The 22,884-nt window shown below is 28.9% G+C and overlaps 2 protein-coding genes and 1 pseudogene across 6 annotated transcripts; 2 read left to right on the top strand and 1 right to left on the bottom strand.

Moving 5' to 3' along the window:
* Positions 1–7,186: 7,186 nt before the first annotated feature.
* On the bottom strand, positions 7,187–11,258 carry LOC132935335 (dehydrogenase/reductase SDR family member 4). 5 transcript variants are annotated; one of them, XM_061001855.1, is made up of 9 exons: positions 11,098–11,242; positions 10,473–10,802; positions 10,158–10,262; positions 9,903–10,086; positions 8,932–9,009; positions 8,689–8,835; positions 8,456–8,590; positions 7,970–8,025; positions 7,187–7,894 (listed from the first exon to the last, which is right to left on the bottom strand). In XM_061001855.1, exons 2-9 carry the CDS (start codon positions 10,529–10,531, stop codon positions 7,780–7,782), a joined length of 879 nt encoding a protein of 292 aa, XP_060857838.1. In that variant the 5' UTR covers positions 10,532–10,802; positions 11,098–11,242; the 3' UTR covers positions 7,187–7,779. The 5 variants fall into 5 exon arrangements, with proteins under 5 accessions (XP_060857838.1, XP_060857839.1, XP_060857842.1 ...); XM_061001856.1 differs by having other exon boundaries at positions 10,158–10,308; positions 10,477–10,802; positions 11,098–11,241; XM_061001859.1 differs by having other exon boundaries at positions 10,477–10,802; positions 11,098–11,240.
* A 78-nt stretch (positions 11,259–11,336) lies between these two features.
* LOC132935333 (putative inositol monophosphatase 3) lies at positions 11,337–14,505 on the top strand. The gene is made up of 4 exons (XM_061001853.1): positions 11,337–11,920; positions 12,332–12,494; positions 12,568–12,713; positions 13,266–14,505. Exons 1-4 carry the CDS (start codon positions 11,570–11,572, stop codon positions 13,620–13,622), a joined length of 1,017 nt encoding a protein of 338 aa, XP_060857836.1. The 5' UTR covers positions 11,337–11,569; the 3' UTR covers positions 13,623–14,505.
* Positions 14,506–20,500: 5,995 nt separating this feature from the next.
* LOC132937539 (enkurin-like) lies at positions 20,501–21,748 on the top strand (annotated as a pseudogene).
* Positions 21,749–22,884: the final 1,136 nt, after the last annotated feature.

Here is a 22,884-nt window from a genome sequence, read left to right as displayed (position 1 = left end):
TCAAAGCATTTGTGTATTTGGACGACATCATTATTTATGCCCTAGACCTTGAAGATCATTCAAGGAAATTAAAAGAAGTATTCGCCAGATTACGAGAAGCAAACCTCAAACTCCAACCGTCAAAATGTTCATTCGTGCGAAAAGAAGTGAACTATTTAGGACATGTTATAACCGACAAAGGAGTAAGGCCTAACCCACAAAAGATTGATTGCGTAGTAAAATTTCCAACGCCAACAAGTGCTAAGGAAATCAAATCATTCTTGGGTCTGTCAGGCTATTACCGACGTTTCGTTCCGAATTATGGACAAATTGCAAAACCGCTCACGTCGTTATTAAAGAAGGATGTTCCATTTTATTGGTCGGATCTTTGCCAAGAATCGTTTGACAAATTAAAAGCTATTCTCACCAAAGAACCTCTCCTACAATACCCTGATTTTGAACAACCATTCAATCTCACATGTGACGCCAGCAATTTTGCAATTGGCTGCATATTATCTCAAGGACCAATTGGGAAAGATCTACCAATTGCATATGCATCGCGCACTCTAAACAAAGCAGAGCAAAATTATAATACAACGGAGAAGGAACTTTGTGCAATAGTATGGGGAGTCAAACAATACCGACCGTATCTATATGGTCAGAAATTCAAAATTATTACAGATCATCGAGCGTTAAGCTGGCTTTTCAACGTAAAGGACCCGGGGTCCCGATTAATCCGATGGAGGTTGAAACTAGAAGAATATGAGTATGAAATCCACTATAAGCCAGGTGTTGCTAACACCAACGCTGATGCATTAAGTCGAATCAGAACTGTCACGACTAGATCCAAAATCAAGTCAGAACCTTCAAGACTAGAAGATAGGGTAACGTCTACAAATGGTTCCGACAGAATAAACATTGTAGATTTACCGGAAGTCTCGAACACTTCAGAACCTCTATGCAATACAGAGCCTTCTGATGAATACCAATTTTTTTTAAATACCGAAGCTAAACCTACTACCAATGTAATTGAGTTACCAGGTAATATTTTCGACTCAGAACCTACTACATCAATAGCACATTGCGTTTCCGCTGATTTTAATATGTCTCGAGGTATCGCCCTTCAAATGAGACGGAAATTCGGGCAGGTGGACCAATTGCGAAAAGAACAAAAATCAGTTACTGATGTAGCCGTTATTCAGTCAGAACAACGAACAATATTTTATTTATTGACAAAAAAGCATCACTGGCAAAAGTCGACGTATCAAGCAATCTATAGTTGTTTACAGAAACTTAAAGAATTGTGTTTGCAATTAAAAATAATCAGTCTAGCTTGTCCAAGGATTGGAAGTGAAGCAGATGGACTACAATGGGAAATCATTCGAAACATGTTTCGAAACACCTTTGGAAATTCGAACATCAAAGTCTGTATCTACACCAGAGATGAATTAACAGAAGATCAGAAAATACAGAAAATAAAAGAATTGCATGAAAACCCGCTAGGAGGACATCATGGATTAACTAGAACGTTCAATAAGATGTATGAAGAACATAACTGGAAGGGCATGAGAAAACAAATCAAACAATTCATAAAAAAATGTCCAGATTGTCAAAAGAATAAAACAGCGACAAGAACACCAAAAGAGCCTATGGTGATTACCAGCACAGCTACCAGAGCCTTCGAAAAGATATTCCTAGATGTCGTAGGACCACTACCTCGTTCACATAGTGGAAATTCTTTCATCTTAACTTTACAAGATGACCTCACTAAATTCGCATGGGCTTCCCCCATGGAGAATCATGAAGCGAATACGGTAGCACAACATTTTGTGACCAAATTCGTGTGCTTACACGGAATACCACAAAGTCTGGTGACAGACTGTGGTACGGAATTTTTAAGCAACGTTTTTAAAGAGGTGTGTAAACTCCTTAAAATTCGACAGACGTCGACCACGCCTTATCACCCTCAAAGCAATGGCAGTCTCGAAAGAAGTCATCGTTCTTTAGCAGAATATTTACGAAATTTTATCGGAAAAGATCAACTAAACTGGGATACCAAAATTCCCTATGCGATGTTTTGCCATAACTCCACTGTTCATTCAGCTACGAAATTCCAGCCATACCATTTGGTTTATGGAAATTCTGTAAAAATCCCCACATCTTTCACTAACGAACCAGAACCTCAGTACAATTATAATGACTACCAATTCGAAGTCAAAAGACAAATGCAAGAAGCTCAGGCTTTTGCAAGAAGCAATTTGCTGGAAGCAAAGAGTAAGTCAAAGGAACAGTACGACAAAACAGCAAAACATCAAATTTTTGAAGTTGGTCAGAAGGTTTTACTACAAGAAAAAGCCGCGAAAAACAAACTGGCCCCGAAGTGGTTGGGTCCGTATGAAATTTTAGATGTAAATCCGACAAATAAAAATGTAACCATAAAAAAAAGTAACAAGAAGAATCAGACCATACACCAAAATTTACTAAAGTTATTTCACGAAAAATGAAACAAGAAAAATTAATTTGTTCCAGGAAACTCATCATGGCATTCTTTGGAATTTCCAAGAAAAATCCGTCATTCCCGAAAATGGTAATCCTGATAATGTGGATATGGGATAGTACAGCAGAAGCTCAAGAGAATTTTAATATTACTACCTTCCCGGATCACAAAGGATTCTATTATGAATCTCACGGAGTGATCAAAACTTCTCACACTAAATGGAACTTGGTAACGTATGTGGATCTTGGAATCTTGACCACAAAATATGAAAAGTTGATGACCCAGTATAGCGAAATGGAGACAATTTGTAAGCAAATGATAGCAAACTTTGGTAATGCAGAAATAGAAAATATTTGTAATCAATTCGTAAACCAATTTTCTACTACAACCCGTCCATATTTATATGAAATTCAGTTAAATCGTCGTAACGCGATGTTATCGATAGAGCATAACTCAAATAATGAAATTCGAAATCGCCGAGGATTGGGAGGTACCTTCAAGCGCCTGATCAACGTTTTGTATGGTGCATACTCGAAAATCGACACCGAATTCATATTTAAACAGATCGTAGAATTAACCAAAAACAAAGTTCAGAATATTAATTTAGTCAAAGAAAAAACAAGAGTTGTACAAGCAGAAATATTGGATGCAAATCATACTTCACAGGAAGTCACAGAACATCATCAGAAACTCGAAAATAACTTGCAGTATTTACAAAGACTGACCAAAGAAAGTATCGTTAAAATCAACAAATTAGAATTTAAAAATAAACTGTTAGAGCAAGCCTTTTTATTCGAGGTAACTCTCAATCAGTATGCTTACGAAACACAAAACCTTGTTGCCATTATAAATGCAGCACTGGATGGTCAGATCCACACCAGCGTAATCACCCCCAGAAAGTTATTACGGGAGTTAAAAGAAATTAAAATCAACTTACCCATGGGAAACGACCTCCCTATAGACGTAATACCCGAGTCCATGTCAAACCTTTTCAAAATCTCTGAAATAACGATTTTCGTGCAAAACGAGTACTTAATATTTTCTATTGAAATACCCTTGATTTCAAGTAAAGTATTAAATGTGTATCGAGTTGTTTCATTACCAATGATATATTCTACCAATACATTAATTTTAATTGAACCCGAAGTCGAATATTTGGTAATTAACAATGATAATGAGGAATTTTTCACTATGACAGGGAAACAGTGGGAATCATGTGTAAATTTAGGAACTTACAAATTATGTAAAGGTGGTCAAACATTTCACCGCCGCTCGAGATCGAACGTTTGCGAAGTAGTACTTCTAACATATCAACCAATCCCAGAAACTTGCAAAATAAAACTGGTAACATTAACAACATCCATTTGGGATAAGTTAGTGGATTCCAATGCATGGTTATTTTACACACAACCAACTTTAGTGACCATCAAATGTGCGGAACCTCCACAAATAGTAACATTTCAGATCTCAGGCGTAGGAAGGTTGACCACCTCCCAAGATTGTGAAATCCATACAGAAAATTCCATTATATTTCCGACAAGTAGATCTAATAGAGGTATCTCTACTGATTTAATTCCAGAAAGCAAAAAACATGAATCAGTATTATCAGAGAGTCTTAAAAATATAATTCCCCAGAACCTAAAAGACATAAGTATCGTACACGATTTTAATTCTTTATCCAAAAGGCTAATAGAAATAAGTAAGTTACCAAAGGTAACAACAGATTCTCTAATAATATTTCAAATGGAATTTCATATGGTACTTGTGTATATCTTAATGTTAACTGTAATATCCGTAGTTAGTGGATTAGCTATTAAGTTTAGAAATAGCATAATTAGAATGTACTCTCCGGATTTACCGGATATTTTATCACTAAATAATCGATAAGTAAACATTATAATCATAAATTTAGTTGTGAAAACATATTGTACGGAACATTAGGGAACCATTAGGTCCCTAAGTTCCATTTAAGTTGGGGGGTGTTAAGAACCCCTGGCTATATTAGTTAGTATATATATATAATAGTGTATAATATAATATTGTACGACGGCGACTGTCTGGAATTGCTGCGACAGCAATTCCAGGCAAGCGTTGGCTACAGGCACGGCTCGTATAGCAAGCCGTGCCAGTGGCATTTCAGAGCAGTATACGGAACATTGTGATTCGCACCAGAACATTATATTTGTCAGACCATTTTTTATAAAACATTAAATAATTCATTAAGTGCATTGTAAGTTTTTCTTTTCAAGTTAAATATAGAGAGTAGTAATTAGTTCGAAAGTGTTCGTTGTTTTTATTTGTGCACGGACCTCCAGGGAGATCCGTAACACTATACACGATAACGTTTTCAAAATATTTTGATTTGTTTTGAACTGTTTAAAAACATTTTCAGTTTCCAATTTTTTCAGTTTTTTTTTTTATGAATGTCAATGTAATTTTATTTGTTGGGTAAAAAAACTTTAAAATTTAATGCAAGGCTCTTAATTTATTGTTACAATGACATTTGTAAAATATTAAAAATCCAGTCACAACTTTTTTTATAAGCATTTCAAATTCAAATAATTTTCTTTTAAAGTCTAAGATTTTAAAATCTAGTACAAGATTCCATATAAAGCTATCTACCATTATCAATAAAAAAATGTCTATAAGAAAGTCATAACAAATTTTTATGAGCGTTTGAAATTCAAATGTTTACAACATTGCAGGATATTCATTCGATTTTTCATGTAGCGTTTTTCTTATTTTGTTGTAATTCAAGAACGAATAACTATAGACACTTGAGATTTTTATCATATGTTGATTTTATCAATTCCTATATTTGATAAAATTTTTAAAATATTAGCTTCACATGATACTATTGAGTTAAATTTTGATTTGATAATAATTGGTGATGGGCAGTGTTGGGGTAACGTTACCGTAGTACGAACATAGGAGAGGTGTACAACATTTTATTTTGGTTGTACAAAATAAAGTACATAATACTGGATAATTTTGATATTCAGTTCCAAACTTGGCAGTGCTATGATAACAGTGCTATTTTTCCAAAATTAAATACAACCAATATATAAGGAATACAGAGTATAATTTACTACCTATGAATTATTTTATTTTGACACTATACACTCTGATCAGTAAAGTCGTCTGTAAGTTTCCAGTGGTTTGTGCTTTTTTTCATTCTTTTACAAAATTGGTAAAGACTGGCGTTTTGAGTGAAAAAATAGGTGTAAGTTAAGTACACCTAGGTTAAAAAAACACAGATTGAACAATTTACAATCAAGAAAGAATTTGTATAATAAACTATATTATATACTAAATATGCTCTGCTCAGAATCATTGAATTGAAGAAAATTTTATTATTAATACCTAGTTAATCTTAAATTTAATTTTAAATGAAAGATTAACTATCTTTCATTTAAAATTAAATTTACTAACCATAAGTAATCATTAATTACCATCATCAGACGATCTTCTGAACATCTAGGCTTCGAGAAGGCTGTCTATCATTTTTATTGATTGTATTATATTTTTTAAATTTTTAATAGGTTAATAGTATTATAATAATAATTATTATTATTATTGTTATTATTATTATTATTATTACTATCGTAGTTCCAGGAATCCGTATTTTGTGAAATGGGCGGGCGGCATTGTGACAAAAGCGATAATGGATTACACACACTAGTGTTCATTTACTTCTCATACATAGGCATAGCCCAAATGTACACGTCTTACGAATTGCCTAAATATTACTCCTTAAAACATGCTACGTTGCAGCCCATTGCGATATCTCCTGAGATAATAAATATATTATCATAAATCTGTTTTTTTTTATTAGATTTACAGAGACAAGGATTACACATATTTTTTTGGTAAATAAGTTAAAAAATGTTTATAGAGTTTATTTTTGTGAACATTTTATTTTCATTAATCACATGATTTTTAATATTTTTTTTAGTTTATAGGCAAAACAGCAAAAAACCGGTTTTTGTCTTGGCGGCAAGGCCCTCTTTATGGCTAATGGGTATATCCCCACGGGTCAGCCTGTATATCTTAATATTGGTTGCTATATAAATCACTCATCACTTAACAATTTGAAACCTATTATCAAATAAATTATCAATTTACCTATACCTAACACATTCATGCATAAGTCAATAAATAACATAAGACAATTAGATTGTTGGTGGGTACCACAGTTGTGCTTATTATATTATTGTACAGAGGCAGATTATCGAAAAGTACCCAAATAAGCTGATTGTTAGATCCATAGGTGTAATCTGAGGGTGGGACTCCCCTTTAACTGGGTGGCCAATAGTGTCATTTAACATTTTACATTATAGATTTTTAGTTTTACCACAGCCTCCCCCTGCCAAAAAAAATGTACCTAAGATTACGCTTATGGTTATGTCATAATAGACTCAAGTAGAGATTTAAGTAAGGTATAAGGGACATAACACCTACAACTATTTAAGTGATATCACATCATATGATAATTTATAGGGTAAGTATGAATAATTATTAGGCAATCTGCTGTTTTATGCTGTGTGAGTATAATATTTTATATATCATTCTTCATTTTTGTAGTAGGTGCTAGGTACCTATCAATAATAGCAAACATATTATAATAAATCCCACACTATTATTTCACAAGGTTTTTTTATAGTTATTCAACTAACAAGTAAAAAAAAGTTCAATAAAAACAAATTAAAATTAGATAAATGGACTGAACAACTTATTATTTTACCAAATATACATAAATAAAAAATAAATACCAAATAAAACAAAACAATATACACAAGAAAATATTATAATATTTTAATCAGTCACCAAACACCACAATTTAGAAAACCCAGTTGTAATTAGTTATCAACTAGCAATGTATGTATGATTCCATGTTGCATAAATAATAAATGAACAAAGTTTTAAAGTTTTTTTTATAGTTATTCAACTTACAAGTAAAAAAAAGTTCAATAAAAACAAATTAAAATTAGATAAATGGACTGACCAACTTATTATTTTACCAAATATACATAAATAAAAAATAAATACCAAATAAAACAAAACAATATACACAAGAAAATATTATAATATTTTAAACAGTCACCAAACACCACAATTTAGAAAACCCAGTTGTAATTAGTTATCAACTAGCAATGTATGTATGATTCCATGTTGCATAAATAATAAATGAACTATTAAGTAAATAAATAAAAAGTATACTGATATTTCAATAATTCGATCTTGACTGTTTAAATTCTTAATTAAAAAAAAAAAATTACCATACAATAACTTAAATTATACAATTAAAGTCTGGACGTCATTCCACCAGATGCTACAATTACTTCACCAGTTATAAAGGAAGAAGAGGGTGAACAAAGAAATGATATAATAGAACCAATTTCCTCAGGACGACCAAATCTAAAAATAAATTATTAATTATAAAATTATAAATTATAATTAGTATTTTGTAATAATTAAAGGGGGAAATATTGCCTTCTAATAGGTATTCCTTGTAACAAATGTTCACTGAGCGATTCATTTTCCGTAAGCTAAAAAATATAAAAACATAAATACTTTCATTAATATAATTGTTGTAAGTTCTAAATAACTAATTAAACTCAAAAATAATGTTAGACACTTGCTTGAAATGTAATTAGCTATATTTCTTTATTTACTTTTTTCATAAAAAAAATATCATTAATGAATTTAAATAATAATAAATGCTAATCTTGTCTGTACTAATTGCAACTCTGCATTCTAGTTAGAACATTCTTCGTACCATAATAATATTAAAATTATATAATTATTTATAGAATTATTGAGAGATCAATATGATTAGGTAAACTAATTTTTGGCCTCTTCATTAATTTGACAAATTGTTTTATGTGCGAACTATATAAATAATAATTTTAAAGTCATCCTGTATTTTTAAATATCATACATTGTATACATTATTTGAAAAATATAAATACTACTTACCGATGATGCAAATTTTGTTTTTACAATACCAGGAGCTACACAATTGACTCTTATGTTATTCTCTGCCAAATCCATAGCCACTACTTTTGTCAAACCAAGAAGTGCCGTTTTACTAACAGAATATGCTCCCAACATCTGTAACATGTATTTGCATTTATAAGAGTAACAAAATTTTGTATGAAATGTATTTATTTAGTTTAAATGTTATGAATATATTAATTTAAATATTTTACCGGCATTGGATTAACTCCAGCTATTGAAGAGACATATACAATTGAGCCTCCACCTCTAGAAATCAGATGTGGTGCTACTTCTTTTGTTAACAAAAATGCACTTTTGACATTAACATCAAATATTTTATCCCAAATTTCTTCATCACACTAATTCACAAACATAAGCTATTAGTTTTGCTCTTCTATTTAATTTATAATAAACATTTAAAATGCATTATAGTTTATAAGAAAACCAAATCTTACATCTAATACTGAACCTGATGTAGGATTTGTAGCAGCATTTGATACAAGAATATCAATTCCACCGAAGATTTTAATAGTCTAAAAATAAATTTAAAAACAAGTACGTAAGGAACATTTAATTTGAAGAAAAAATAATCAATTGACCTATTTAACAACCTAATAAAAATAAATAAATAATTGTAAGATACATTTTAAAAATAAAATATAATATTAAACATTTAAGGTTGTTTAATAGGTAGATGTATAATATTTAAAATATTATTTATTTTTACTTTATTATTAAAATAAATATTTTAGCATTTATATTTATTTATTTATTTTTAACTGTGTTATTTGAAATTATTGGTACTGGTTTAGTTGACGCCTGCCAAGAAAGTATTTCTCAGATTTAGTTGATGCCCTTTACTTACCTGTATATTTTGTATTTTCAATGTTCTAATCATCATATTATATTTATACTTTATAGTTTATACATTTAAAATTAAAATAATATTAATAATAACAATGTAATATATAAAAAAATACTTAAATACTTTAATAGTTTAATCAATGATGAAATCCAACAAACTACATCTTGGCTGTCATCAACAAACCTGAATGGCAGATGAATTTTTTTTTTAGGGCGTTTAAACTAAACCAGAATCAAATTATTATTTAACTTTGACTTTCAAGACAAATCCAATAGTTGTATTAGTTTTAATATATTAATTATGTTTTTATTCTATAAATAATAAATATTTAAATGTATTTTTCTTATTTGTTAAGATGATACACGAATCTATACTAAATCAATACTAATATTATTTCCATATTATTTAGGTTTGTTAAATGTTGAAAAATTACTAAAAAAAATCTATAAATCTAAAATAAAAATAGCTAGGTACATTTAAAATATTAATTGTGATAAGATTACCGATGTAAACTGTATAATCTGCTAAGTATTAATGATATATTATGTAATTAATATTTACCTCTTGAATTAAATTATTTCTATCTTCTTTTTTTGATACATGGCATACGAGTCCTTTAACTTTGTTCACACCATATTCTTTTTGAAGTTGTTCCAATGCAATTTCTACATTGTTTTTCTTACGGCTGGAAATCATGATAGACGCTCCATCGCTGACCAATTGTTTAGCAGCAGCAAAACCAATCCTAAACAATGTTATTCAATGTTAAAAATAAATAAACACAAGACTACAATTAATTATAATTCTATTTTTTACCCATCAGTAGATGCAGTGATGATTGCTACTTTTCCTCCCAGCGGTTTAGCGATGTTTGAAAACATTTTCTTTATCTGTATTCCAAATGAAGTAACAATCGGGCTGCTAAATTTGTGAACACAATTCATTGAGAAGCGTTCTTATAAGTGACCTATGTAATTTTTTTAAATCCTATATTATCTATTCAAAGTTCTGTTTTTTTAATCGTACTCCAATTTGTGGGTGATATATTATTATGAGTTATGACTTGGTAAATTATTGGCAAAGACCATCAAAGGTAAAAAAAAATATAATTATAATTACTGTCACACCTACCTACCTATATGATTTTTATTCATTCGAAAGTGTGGCAAAATGCCATAGCCAATTGCCATTAATTGTATTGCACCTTTTTGTATACCTATAGTTGTAACTTGTTAGCAGTATCATAACTCAAAGGTTAATTACTTTTGAGATTACCATTAACTTTCTCTGACCGTCTTATCACAATCAAATATTGATAAACTTATGTTTAGTAATGACATAGAACATTATAGAAGCGACACTCGCCCCTCCACTTTAATTGTCTATCTATGTCTATACTTCTATCTGGACATCTGGCATTCTGGCTATTTATTTATCTAAAGTCATGTTTGATTCTGTAATCTGTATGATAAAATATAAAATATATCGATTATCGAGCCAACCAGGGGTTAAAGTGGGAAAAAATTCCAGAGGGGACTAATATCTTTATATAGTTTTAAGGATTCCACATATAATTTTATGTGTAATGTGTAATGTATAAAATCCTAATTTGTTAAGGGGACGCTTTTTAACTGCGTCCCTCCCCCACTTTAACCCCTGGAGCCAACCGTAGAGAAAAATCGTATATAAATAATAAATTCATAATGGATGGAGGAATATGTAAATTGCCTATTTAAGTTTAATAACTACTACTTACTACACATGTCTAATTGTATCGTAGAGGACGTTAAGGATATTTTGGAATTTAGGACTGTAAAATATTGAAAATATTAACTATTTTTATTTTTTAACAGAAAATTACTGACAAATAGACAATTGACCAAACGACTGGAAACGATAGATTAAACAAGATAAGGATATCACTATATCAATTGCTTGAAAAATTAAACACTGATAACTTTCTTGCAAATCAATTTTAATGATTACATGATAACAATCTCGTATAAAATAAATCGTGGTGATTGGTCTTCCGACGTCCTCGTCAATTACATTAAAATATGAAACAAAAAGCAATAATATAATAGTCTTAAAGAAAACGACCTAAAGGCTGAAATCTTATATCCATAATAAGGTTCCTAAACTTAAGCTGAAATTATGGTTTTCGAAATAATTAATTACTTTACTAATACAAATGCGAATTTGTAATTTATGTAGAAGTGGTTTTCGTCATGATTGACATTCATATAAACAAATTAAAACTGAAAAAAATGATAATCCGAAATAAAACTCTAATTAAATTATTTTTTCTCTTAATTTTTTGTACAATTATTCTGTACGTGAGCAAGTATAATTTTAATAATAGATATGAATTTGTGAGAGGTAAAGACCTTTTAGAACAAGCAATCCAAGCAGCTAAATTGGGTGGAATTCAAGTTGAAGCGATCCATAATGAACATTTGATTAATTCCCAATCAAAAGGAAAAACTGTCGAAGGTGCAAATGATCCAGTCACTAACGCTGATTATACTTCTCATTGTGCTATGTATTATCAGTTGAAAAAAAATATACCAAATGTTAAAGTATGTATAGTTTATACTACTCAAATTTTTTTAAATATATTCACTATATAGATTCAGTCTTATTTAATTTTATTTATCAAATTAAATGAAAAAATACAATCTGTACAAGCAAGTACATTAGAACAATAAGTAAATGAGTGGAATACAATGAAACTGTTAAAATAGAAAATATTGAGTGGGAGTTTCACGTTAGAAACATTTGAACTTGAGTGGTAAGACTTATTGTCTTATGTTAATATATTTGATAATTAATGGTATCATGTATTTAATGTTAATTATCTACTATATAAGCCCATAGAAGTCTATGGATAAGGCTTATGAATTAAGAGTTATCTACATGGCTACATATTTTATTCATACACCAACTAACTTGCAATTTGTAGGTATTGATAAAGCTTAAATAATTTATAGGTGATATCAGAAGAAGAATTATCCGAAAAAGAATGCAAAAAGTTAAATATAAGAAAATTAAAAGATTATGATAACGAACATATAACAAATATTGAAGAAGAATTTGAGAGGAAATATATAACCATATGGATAGATCCATTAGATGCAACACAAGAATTCACCGGTAACTACAAAAACAGTTTTATAATCTTAGAATTAGTTTATAAAACTTATAAGTTTTGTTTGTTTTTTTTTAGAAAGCTTGACACAATATGTAACAACTATGGTCTGTGTGGCTTATAAAGGTAAACCTATTATGGGTGTTATACACGAACCGTTTTCGTCTAAAACAACATGGGCTTGGTTATCAAGATCAAGATCAAATAATTTCAATAATATTAAAGTAATTTAACAATAATAATTATAATAGTATATTGAATTGTATATTAAGAAAAATGTATTACTTATTTTAATTAAGTATTTAGGCTAATTATATTCTAAAAAATAATATTTTATTTTTTTATAAGTTTAGGTATCAATAATAAATCTTAGTTACAATAAGAACTGTATAATATCTTGAATTATCCAGAATATTATTTAGAATAAGATAAGATCGTAATATCTTTATCACCAGATCTGTGTAATCAAATTACATACATGGTTGATACATAGTTCCTATATATTTATAGGAATTTATATATCTTCAGTATAAATTCCCTTGGTGGATATAAAGGCTACGTCAAACAGAGAGCTGGCTGCTATGGTGTACGAGTACTGGGATCTTGGCAGACAGCGGTCTGGTTGTATTATTTTTTAGTGCCTGCTTTCTGTTTGAGTTAGCTTTAATTCAGATTTTATATTAACATAATATGCAAATTATTCTTTATAGCTTATTGTATAACAAATAGGTAGTTTTTATTTTATATATTTAACTATATTTTATTTCTTTAATTAGGTTCCTAAAAAAAGATCAATTATTATTTCAAGATCACACAAAGGTGATGTAATGGGTCTATTAAATCAACGGTTATATGGTTTACCAGTTGTAACAGCCGGAGGTGCAGGATTCAAAGTATTACAGGTTTTGTTTGGAAATTCGTCGGCTTATATACATACAACTAACATAAAAAAATGGGATATATGTGCTGGACATGCTATACTCAAAAGTATAGGAGGTGATATGACATCGTTGGAAAATGAAGATATTACATATGAAAAGTATACAAGTATGATGCATGTTGGAGGAATATTAGCTACTGCACGTGATCATTTGTACTATATAAATGCTCTAAAAAATGGAAGAAGTGATTAAAATATTAAATAATAAGTTTGTACATTTATTTCCCTCGAATGTAAAATTTAAAGACAATAAAGTTACAACTTTCATTCATTGAAATATATCATATAATTTAGATTACTTTTGATTTGTGTTTAAAAGTACATTTTTGTAATTTGAATATAAGTATGATTTTTTTTCATTTAGATTAACTGATGTTATGTTATCTTATGCGGTCATTCAAAAACCATTACAACATTAATTGTTATTTACGATTTAAAAGTGTTCTGCATAAGCCAAGATATTTCCTAAGTAATAAATTAAACAATCATATTGATAGAATCATATATTAAGGGTTCAAATAATATTATGTAATTAATAACTATTTTGTTAAGTATGGTTTTCCTCAATTTAGATAACATATATATTAAATACTCATTAATTGTAGATGGGTACATTAATTATGGCAGGTAGATTTTAAAGATTTAAAAGATATAAGATAAAAAGTTTTGTTTCTATCATTATATATATTCTGAGTTTCTGTCTTAAACTCTAGTCATGACTGCTCTCCACAAGTACTTCAAAAATTGTGACAGCACTTTGTAGACCATATATTAGTATAAAATTGTGTATAAGCTGCTTTACTCATAATGCATACTCACACACACAATTAAATGGGGGATCGCCGTTTTCTACCAAAAACATGCCCTTCCCTTTTCAGCCGATTTACTTATCAGCCAAAACAAAAAGATAATTAATAATTATTAATATTATACACTTAAGGACTTTACTTTATTCTTATAGAAAATTACTAAAAATATTTAAGTTGTATAAAATGTGTCAAATATATAAATAAATATTAATAGTCTGTTATAATAATAAAGAATTGTTGTCACAATTATTAAATATTAAAATAGTAATGTGTATAATATATTAAAAAATAAAATAATATATAATTTTTGTAAAATTATTGCAAATATAAAAATATATGTTGCATAAAATGTGTTAAGTATATAAATAAATTATAAATAATAATTATTATAATATTATACAAAGTTATTGACAAACATTTTATACTATTATAATTATTATTTAGTATTTACTCCACAGAGTAGTCGACACTATTTCAGCTTCTCTAGAAAAAAAACATTATTGCACCGCAGTCTTTCTGGACGTTGCTCAAGTGTTCGGTAGGGTCTGGTTTGATAGGCCTACTTTTCAAACTTAAAACATTTCTGCCTGCGCCTTACTTCCTATTGGTAAAATCGTCTTTGAGCTACCGTACTTTCATCGTACGCCAGAACTCTAGCCCCTCAAACTACTTCAACATCTTAGCCGGTGTTCCCCAAGGCAGTGATATTGCTCCCTTTCTCTACAATCCCTATCTATACGCACGACATTCATAAAACTTCCTTTACTGAACTCGGTTCATACGCGGATGACACGGCAATTGTGGCTTCCGATGAAAATCCAATCATTGTTTCTAGGTAGTATGTTATAAAACACATCAACATAATTGAACTCTGGACAAAAAGATGGAAAATTAAAATTAATGAATCCAAGTTCTCCTTCATTACAATCACCCTAAGAAAATGATCTTGCCCCTTAGTCTCAATGAACAACATCCCAATCCCCTCCTACTCAGAAGTTAAATATCTTGGTCTCATCCTCGACAATAAACTAACCTGGAATCCTCGCCTAAAAGCCAAACGAAAAGCCCTTAATACCCGTCTCCACTTCCTTAAAACCCTACTGAAATCTAAAATGAATATAAATACCAAACTACTAATTTACAAGTCCTTACTCGGGCCACTATGGACCTAAGGCGTTCAATTATGGGGTGCCACTAAACCTTCTAACACCCGTATAATCCAAGCCTTTCAGTCAAATATGCCTTCGCCGAGTTTCATCTGCACCTTGGTACTTAATCAATAACAAACTCCACAAAGATCTTAAAGTCCAAAATCTTAGCCAAATCTCCAAATTATATTACACCAGATTTCACAATTAACTTCAACAACACACCAATCCACTAATATCTTAATTATCAACGAACTCACTCCCCGATAACCCATGCCACAGACTTAAAAGACAATGGTGTAAGAGATCTGCTTCTTTAGTAGATGAGCAGAATAAGTGGTGGATGTTGCTACCAGGTAACACCTTTCAAATTTTAAAAATGTTCATTGTTACTGTCACTTATAGGATGTTACCACTGGGTATCCTCACTAATTTTAAGATTCATGTCAACCTATTTTTACTGTAAATTATCAAACCTACTTATTGTACATAAAAAAATTGTATAGATTGTAAATATACTTCAATATAATAAAAAAAATGTCTATAAAAAAATATCTGTGAATATACGGTTTTTGATTTTCTGGGGTTAAAATGAAATACTTATGAAGAATCTTATATAACATTTTCAAGTCTTAGCTGTATAAATGTATAGGTACTTAACTACAAATTGATTTGCAAATTTTCATGACTTTGTGTTCACACAATGTGAACTTTAAATGCTATAAAAAAAAATCGTGCCTATGCGGCTATACATCTATTGTTAAATAGATAAAATAAAAACTTATTAGGTGGGTCCTTATAGTAAATTGTCTTGTTTTTAACGCAGTGAAAGACTTTCGAAATGTATAGAAATAAAAACTCAATAAAAATTAAATAGGTAGCACAAGAATAGAGTCAAAATATATTACGATGTAGGTACCTATAGAAAATTTTACTATGAACATTTGGTTACAATTTCAAGTATCTTCGGTAATTCTATGGTTTCCAAATGGCCCAAACATACCAGATTTGAATTTATATTATAATATTATAGTGTCACTATAAAGTGTTCTGGGACAGCCAATTTTCTCGGAGTCGTAATTCATAGGTAATACGTATAAGGCGTATTTCAATAATTTATGTTAACTTTTAGATTTTTTACCAAACATTTCGCATCTATGAAGTTGGCATTACTACTTTATTCAAAGATGATTCAAAAGAATCATTATTTTCATTTTGAAAATCCAATTTTGATAAATTTAAACTACAGACGCCCATAAAAAGGTGGAATTATGCTTAATTTTTTTTTTAGTTTAAGTAATAAGTACTTATTAGAAACCTTCTAATCTTTCAATCTTAAATATTAATATTAAAAGTTTTAAAAGTTTTAAAAGTTTTCAACTAGTAAAACTAAAACAAATTTTTGTGATTTTGTCAAAATTCTAACTTTAAATGTTTATAAAAAAAATATTGTGACTGCATTTTTGATATTAGATTCAGAGTGGAACGATGTATGTATTGATTTTACAATGATATTTTTTTTTTTTTTTTATTTTATTTGTCTGGCGTCACTAGAGTTAGGATGTTGATGACTTTTGCATTTTTTTCCTTTGATTCTATACAAAGCTAAAAATTTGTTTCATGCTCCCTTAATACAAAATATTCTAATTTTATTTTGCATTTTTTTTGTTTTTTAACGTCATTTTTCAACATTTTTAATTAATTTTTTCATGTTTTAGGACATTTTTAGTACTTTTTGTACAATGTGGGGCATTTTTCTCAAATTTAATTTATTTAAAATCTAACTTTGGATTTGGACAAGTAGTAAAAAATAGTTTTAATATTATCAATGTGGGATTTTTGTTGTGATTGCATTTATCGCGTTCCGATAAGATTTACTCTTTGAGTGTTATAAATTGATGAAACAAGTGCTCTTTCAGACATACGCCGATCATACACGCTTATATACGAGTATTATATTTATAAATTGTATGGAATAAATCCGATAAACAAGATTAAATTGATATAGACATTAGACCTATTGATTGACGTGCTTATAATTTCAGTAAAAGGAACTATTGTCATTAGTGATTCGTCATTCACGGTCACCATTTAACCGATATTTTTCAAATTTTATATTTTAACGATTTTAAACATGCCGATAGCAAAATCGTCCCTAAGTAGCCGCTTACAAAGTTATGTAAGTGAATACGGGAACCATATTTTTTCTAGTGATGGTGACGTGTTATATCTCTATTAAAAATTTTTATTTATTAATACGTTTTTTCACTTACTTAATTAGTTTTTTAGATAATTTTTAAGGTCATTTTTTGAAGTTTTTAGGGATTTTTTGTGTGTTTTTTAGGTGATCAACATCCTTGTTCTAGTCATCACCTTTTAGGACAGTAAAAGTGCTTGGATTTTCTTCAATAGTAACTTTTCTGATAGGAAAGTGAATCTAGTTGGTACTTTGGGGGGGTCAAAAGTAAAAATTCCCAGTAGTTTTCACAAGCGACGTGAAAAACAAAAGAAAAATTAAGGATAAACGAGAATTTTTATGCAAAATCTGTTTTTGAGAAAATAGATTTTGGTTTTCGGTGTAACTTTAAAACAAATGACCGTAGGGACATGCAATTTTGACTGAATGTTTCTAATTGCATTTCCTATACACCATAACATTTTCCAAATACTTATTTTGAGCTGTTTACGGACATTGTCAATTTCCATTTTTTTTTAGTTTTTTTTTCTATAAATATCAGTAAAATGTTATCTGTTGTTTGAAAATTTAATAGAAGGCTCCTAGGTTATTGTTTCAAAGGCAGATGAATAAAATTAAAAATCCTTAGTCACAGTTTTTATTTATAAGCATTTAATGTTCAAATTTTGACAAAATACTGAAAAATTACGAAAATTAGCAAATTATTTTGAGTTGAGAATTCATAAAAATTTTTCTTTTTAAATCTAAGATTTGAAAATGTAATATAAGATTACTCATAAGTTTGTCTACCTTTATCAAAAAAAAAAAAATGTCTGCAAGAAACTATGAGCGTTATATAGCGTTATATGAGCGTTTGAAATTCATATTTTTACAACATTTGATATTCACTCGATTTCTCGTGTAACAATTTTCTTATTATATTGTAATTAAAAAACGAATGACTGTAGATACTTGAAAATTTCACTGAATGTTTATATTAGCATTTTCTATATGCCATAAAATTTATAAAATATTTTGACTCTTTTTGAACTGTTTACAGACATTGTCAGTTTTCAATTTTTTTAGTTATTTTCTATAAATATTAATAAAATTTTATTTGTTGGGTAAAAAAGCGTGAAAATGTAATATAAGGCTTCTGATATATCGTTCTAATAGCAGTTGAAAAATAATAAAAATACATAGGCACAATCTTTTTTTTATAAGCATTTATAGTTCAAATTTTGACAACATTTATCAAATTTATAATTTATTAATTATTTTGTAGTTAAAAATGTATAAGATATTTAACTTTTATGGCTAAGGATTGAAAATTTAAAACAAGGCTCCGCGTGAATATGTTATATATATAAATTACTTCATTCACAATAATATCATCAAATATACTTGGTAATATCATAGGCTGACTGACATTTTCCGCTCAGAATCGTTTTTCTTATACAATGATATTATATCATTGAATTCAAATTTAACACCATCCATTACAGTGACCCACTTGTAACCTACTGTACAGCAGAATGACATCCACTTACCCACCTTTTTTTTAGTTTTTTTTCTATAAATATCAATAAAATTTTATTTGTTGGTTAAAAAAGCTTAAAAATTGTAATAGAAGGCTCCTAGTATATTATTTCAAAGGCAGATGAAAAAAATTGAAAATCCTTAGTCACAGATTTTATTTATAAGCATTTAAAGTTCAAATCTTGAAAAAATACTGAAAAATCACGAAAATTAGCAAATTATTTTGAGTTGAGAATTCATAAAATTTTTCTTGTTTAATCTAATATTTGAAAGTGTAATATAAAATTATCTATAAGTTTGTCTAACATTATCAAAAAAAAGGTGGGTAAGTGGATGTCACTCTGCTGTACAGTAGGTTACAAGTGGATCACTGTAATGGATGGTGTTAAATTTGAATTCAATGATATAATATCATTGTATGAGAAAAACGATTCTGAGCGAAAACCGTCAGTCAGCCTATTATATTACCAAGTAGGTATATTTGATGATATTATTGTGAATAAAGTAATTTATATATAACCTATTTACGTAGAGCCTAAGAGCCTTTTGTTCAATTTACAATCTTTAGCTATAAAAGTTGAACATTTTATAAATTTTTAACTACAAAATAATTTTTAAATTATAAATTTGATAAATGTTGCCAACATTTTCAAAAAAGATTTTTAATTTTTTTCATCTGCCTTTGAAACAATAACCTAGGAGCCTTCTATTAAATTTTCAAGCAACAGATAAAATTTATTGATATTTATAGAAAAAAAAACTAAAAAAATTGAAAACTGACAATGTCCGTAAACAGCTCAAAAAGAGTCAAAATATTTTCAACATTTTATGGTGTATAGAAAATGCTAATATAAACATTCAGTAAAATTTTCAAGTATCTACAGTCATTTGTTTTTTAATTACAATAAAATAAGAAAATTGTTACATGAGAAATCAAGTGAATATCAAATGTTGTAAAAATATAAATTTCAGACGCTCTGTCTTCTTGTAGACATTTTTTTTTTTGATAAAGGTAGACAAACTTATGGATAATCTTGTATTACATTTTCAAATCTTAGAGATTACTAAGATACTAAGACAGTTGTAGGAATTTTGTTTCTGCAGGTTTATGATGTCAAATAAAAAATTGAACCAACAAAAAAAGTAATTGCTGGCTATATAACATATGTGGCATTTCATTAATTGTATAATGTATTTTTAATCCGTAGGTACCTACGTCGCTTGGTAAGTAATATTTATATTTATATTAAACTGTTATAACAGTAAATGTTGTAATAATAATATATTTATCATTGTTGATTTAGTACCAAATATTAGCGATCTCCATTTTTACATTTTACATATTATGTAACAAAATATTAAGTTAATAATTATTATTATTTTGCAGTTAATTGGTAAGACTAAATATGAGTGAGTACCAGGAAAATATTAAATACTTAATCCAAAGACCAAAAACACCAGTGATCAAACCCCCGATGCATCGTTCAATCTTTAACAAATCGATACAGAGAGAATTCAAATTAAATAGGGGGTGTCACCAAACAATGGGCTATGCTGAAGTCAAAGTCAATGAACCATCCGAGTTTTTAAAAAAAAATACCAGAAAAGTGATTAGACCATTTGTTGGTAAGATTTATAAATTACAATAATATACCTATCAAGTATCAATAAGTTATGAGTTTAATAGTTTATGACGTCATATTCCAGAGTACCTAGATTTTATATTAATTGTTTCTTTGTACTCATCTCAGGTCTTCATTCTTCATATATTTTGAACTAAGTGTTGCCTGGTTAACGTAGTGGTCAATGGTCATTCACTAATTTTTGACTGGGTAATTTACAGAAAATACTAAAAAAACTATCAAAAATCCAGTTCAGTGTCCGTGTTACCCTAATAATAATAAACCGTCACCAAAAAAAAAAAATCTCGAGGAATTTTCTGAGTGAAAACGTTATCGACGTGGTAAGAAGGGTACCACCGTGCCCAAAACATCGGGTACAAGACAGTCGAAACGGACACATAATAGTTCTGAACGAAGCCGGCCTAGAGCCTTCGTACGTATTTAAGAAGGTAGGTACTTTTTAACTTAGTTTACCAATATTGGTGTTGGTGGTGGTGGTGGTGTCGTCAAAATATTATTTTTTTAAAATATTATTTTATGTGATTGAAGGATTTCGGCAAATTACCTTTATATATTGAGAAAATTCTAAAAAAAAACGAAACTATCAGACTGGTAGAGATCGAACGGATAAAGGCGATCAAACCGCCTTTGCGTCGTTTACCCGAAAATGAACGTTATGAGTTATTAAAAGTGAGTGGGTTAAATTATATTATTAATTATGTATAACCTTCCTGTGAAAAGTCTTTGCTCTCTGAGCGTTTCTTCTCCGTCATCCATTTTTTCTCCATGACCTTGACATGTGTTTCATAGGGACTAAAGACCAATTGGGCTGAATTGAACAGACAATTTTTATTATTGCCGATGTTGACGGATTCAGTGACGAAAATCAATCGGAAAACCTATTTGGAAAATCAATTGGGAAACTTGGAAAAAGATATTACTTTGTTGGAAAAGTACCCAGCCTTATACGTGTGTGATGATGATGCGTAGGCTGAGTCGTATCCATCATGGATATATTTTATACTGATTAGGTAAACTTACATATAGTATGTAACTGTATGTAAGGTCTATAACTTACCTATACCTTTTACGAATTGACATATTCGTTTTGTCGTCAGTTATAGTAGTAGGTATATACTGCAATTCACTTACTGTACGATTTCGTGCTTATCTTTAATTTTGTAACTATTGGTTATAAATAATATATGCGAAGCCGGAAACAATGATTTTACCTTATGTTTATAATACAATATTAATTATGTTTTAATTTATTAGAAATGGTCACTTAAAACTTGAACTTAACTGTAGTAATTCCTTAAATTTAATAATAATTAAAATCCAATCATAATGGAAAACATTTTATAAAAAAAAAGTATGCAATATAACTTATAAGGCAAAACTTAAAAATCGTGATAGTTTAAGATTATTATACTAATCGGATATCAACAAACTCAATTTTAATTTTTGTGTGCAATTTTATATTATATATTATATTATAATAATTTTAAATTATATTAGACTGACTAATCAATACGTAGTATTATGTATATTACGTACACAGCCAAAACTATGATGAATAATAATTAGAGACTTTAATTTTTTTATGGTACCTACTTTCCTTCCGACCACAATGTTAACGCGCATTAATAAATGATTCTTAAAAATTCACATTTTAAAGATTGGCTTACGCAGGGAATGTGTTTTGGCAAACTAAAATTGGATATTCTTTGTATACAAATTATATATGATCGACAATAGTTACCGAAAAATAAAATAGTAATTATAATTGGATGTAAATAAATAATTAATCAATAATGACCTACCAGAAATTTAAAAATCTCATAATTAAAAAAAAAAGATGAATATTATATTATATATTTTAGATTCTGAGCAGAGCGATGAATTTATTAATTTTACAATGATATTTTTTTTAAAAATTTTATTTTTTGTCTGTCATTACTGTTTGAGGTAGTAAAACTGTTTCAATTTTTTTCAACAGTATCTTGTTCGATGGGAAAGTGAATCTAGTTGGTGCATTCGGGAGGTTAAAATTTAAAATTCCGAATAGTTTTCAAAAGCGCAGGAAAAAACAAAATTAAAATTAAGGGAAAACGAGTATTGACGTATTGTTACGCAAAATCTGTTTTTGTCAAAATCGATT

This window comes from Metopolophium dirhodum, chromosome 1 (assembly GCF_019925205.1).
Source record: "Metopolophium dirhodum isolate CAU chromosome 1, ASM1992520v1, whole genome shotgun sequence".
NCBI lineage: Eukaryota > Metazoa > Arthropoda > Insecta > Hemiptera > Aphididae > Metopolophium > Metopolophium dirhodum.
Note: the sequence above shows the minus strand (reverse complement) of the source record. Positions and strands in the feature narration are given on the sequence as shown.

Coding starts and splice junctions, on each gene's coding strand:
- LOC132935333 (XM_061001853.1), top strand. CDS start 11,570: ATGATTGACATTCATATAAACAAATTAAAACTGAAAAAAATGATAATC. Junction 11,921..12,331: donor AAAATATACCAAATGTTAAA/GTATGTATAGTT, acceptor AATAATTTATAG/GTGATATCAGAAGAAGAATT. Junction 12,714..13,265: donor ATAATTTCAATAATATTAAA/GTAATTTAACAA, acceptor TTCTTTAATTAG/GTTCCTAAAAAAAGATCAAT.
- LOC132935335 (XM_061001855.1), bottom strand. CDS start 10,531: ATGGCAATTGGCTATGGCATTTTGCCACACTTTCGAATGAATAAAAAT. Junction 10,087..10,157: donor ATCACTGCATCTACTGATGG/GTAAAAAATAGA, acceptor AACATTGTTTAG/GATTGGTTTTGCTGCTGCTA. Junction 8,836..8,931: donor CATCAGGTTCAGTATTAGAT/GTAAGATTTGGT, acceptor TTTGTGAATTAG/TGTGATGAAGAAATTTGGGA.